Consider the following 2,148-nt stretch of genomic DNA (forward strand, 5'->3'; position numbering starts at 1 on the left):
AAAAGTTTGCCAGGTTAAATATACAAAATTGAAGATTCTTAGACAGGAACAATGATTGTTACAAATAAAATTCAAGAGCAAATAATTAAGCGGGATTTTTTTGGAACACATATGACAAAAAGTGACTGTTCTTAATATACCTTTAAACACTAGTAGAAAAAAAATGAACATCCTAGAAAAACCGGAGAAATGCAAAAGGCAGTATCCACAAAACAAGAAATCACACTGAACATAGGGAAAATATGAAACTCACGAACACTTATAAGATTAGAATTACCGTAACCTGAAAAAGTTGATCTCGTGGGTGGCTTATGAGAGGGACTCTCTCCCCAGAAGCGGGATGTCTTCCGAGAGACGGGAGACTCTTACAGGGCTTCTGTGAGACGGGAGACTCTTACAGGGCTTCCGAGACGGGAGACTCTTACAGGGCTAACAGCTGGCTCTCTGGCTAGCTGGGTGCTCTTTTCTTAGCCTGCCTTTGGCTTATCTGTCTAGGAAAAAACGTGACTCTTCTATAAGGAGAATAAAAGCTCGAACAGCAGTACTGTGTGTAGAGTAAGGTGCCCCTCCTGGCTGCCTCGGCCTGGCGAGTCCGCTTCCCCCATTGACTTCCAAAGGACACGCCCGTGACATGTAGGAACGCAGCACTTCATACAGAACCACTGGATCGATCGGAGACCACAATCCAGGCCGGCCGGCCTCTCACCCTCCTCACTCACCTGCAGTCAGAGCTTTGACTAGTCCCAGCGGACGGACCTACCTGACCGAGGTGGACTGCAATTCTGCAGGTAGAACTTGTATCCTCCGGGGGCCTCGGTTTCAAAAACCCCTTCTGCGGTTTCCCTGAGTGGCCACTCCATGTTCCTGGCATTGTCGACCGCTTGGCTCGAAGCGAGGGTGATGCCCTGTGGCACACAGCAAGGTCCCAAGTGTTACCGCACAGGGACAGATGGGGCGCGCAGAGAACAAGAGGGCTGGGGCCAAACCCCCACTGCCTTGACGTCACTTCCCCACAATTTCCTTCTAGTGCCTTACACCAGCATTAACCATCTGCCTCTCCCCGCAGATGGGGGTGTGTGGGCGTGCAAATGTTCAAGGGTCATCAGCCAGAAATGAAAATGTGGGTGCAGTTTAATAATCCAGTTCATCTCAGTGAGAATTCCCCTTCCTTTTAAAGAGCTCATCAGAGAAGGGAGGAAAGTGTGAACACAGATATACAGTATAAACACAGACGCACGGGCAGCCCGGGGGCCGGCTCTACGCTCTCCCATAGGGAAGCTCTGAGTGGAGTCAACTTGCCGCCCCCGACAACCGGAGCTTCCCACAATGACTTCCCACAATGGACGTCTCAGACACCCTATTCGCCAATTGGCGCTTTCCTTCCACGTCAATGTAACTGCTGCTGGTGCCCGCCGTGCCCTCCGATCCTTCACCACAGTGTACAACGGTCGCCCTCAAGTCCCCGCCAGCTCAAGGTGACCCCGTGGGCGGGCGTGAGTGGAGCCCCGTGCTCCCTGGGGCTCTCAAGGGCGCTGGGTCAACGTGTACAGAGCAAACTGCTCTGTCATTCAACAGTCCTCTGGACCCGGTGTGCTCGCTGGCACCGCCTGCAGTCCTTGCCAGGCAGCAGGGCTCTCCTGGCTTCTGCCCTGTGCTTACCACTCCCCGTCTCTCTCCCCTACCTCACCTCCTCCTACCAATGCTGTTGGATTAGTCTACTGCCACACGCATTTGGAGATGGTATTGGCTCACTAAGATCCACTCAAGGAGATGGATTGACACAGTGGCTGCAAAAACAACTAAGATCCACACCTGTAAGATATTTTTATTTCTAAACAAATTTCCACTATCAAAACATCGGAACAACTGTGAAGGTGGCGCGGGACGAGGCAGGGCTTAGTTCCATTGTGTGAAAGGTCATTATGGGTGGGAACCGGCTCGATGGCACCAACAACATTATATATAACAGAAAATATCATCAGAACACCATCAGACCAGAGCCCAAAGCCATCGAAGAAGGCCACCCCGGGGATCTTAACAGAAAGTATAGTCAGACAGCCGAGAAGTGGGTGAAGGGAGACGTCGGACAGGGCAAGATATGACAAAATACCAATTTATAAACTATCAAGGGCTCATGAGGGAGGAGGG

General features: G+C 51.1%; 1 protein-coding gene across 1 annotated transcript in view; it reads right to left on the reverse strand.

Moving 5' to 3' along the window:
* Nucleotides 1-2,148, reverse strand: part of GLOD4 (glyoxalase domain containing 4) — an 11,441-nt gene that overhangs the window by 5,931 nt on the left and 3,362 nt on the right. Inside the window, exons 3-4 of the mRNA XM_045299959.1 lie at nt 1,300-1,469; nt 761-905 (exon numbers count right to left, since the gene is read on the reverse strand). Of these exons, the coding sequence (XP_045155894.1) occupies nt 761-905; nt 1,300-1,469 (315 nt within the window). The remainder of the gene's footprint in view (nt 1-760; nt 906-1,299; nt 1,470-2,148) is intronic.

Source organism: Echinops telfairi, unplaced genomic scaffold, assembly GCF_000313985.2.
Source record: "Echinops telfairi isolate 266 unplaced genomic scaffold, ASM31398v2 ScPeMD7_7458;HRSCAF=8496, whole genome shotgun sequence".
NCBI lineage: Eukaryota > Metazoa > Chordata > Mammalia > Afrosoricida > Tenrecidae > Echinops > Echinops telfairi.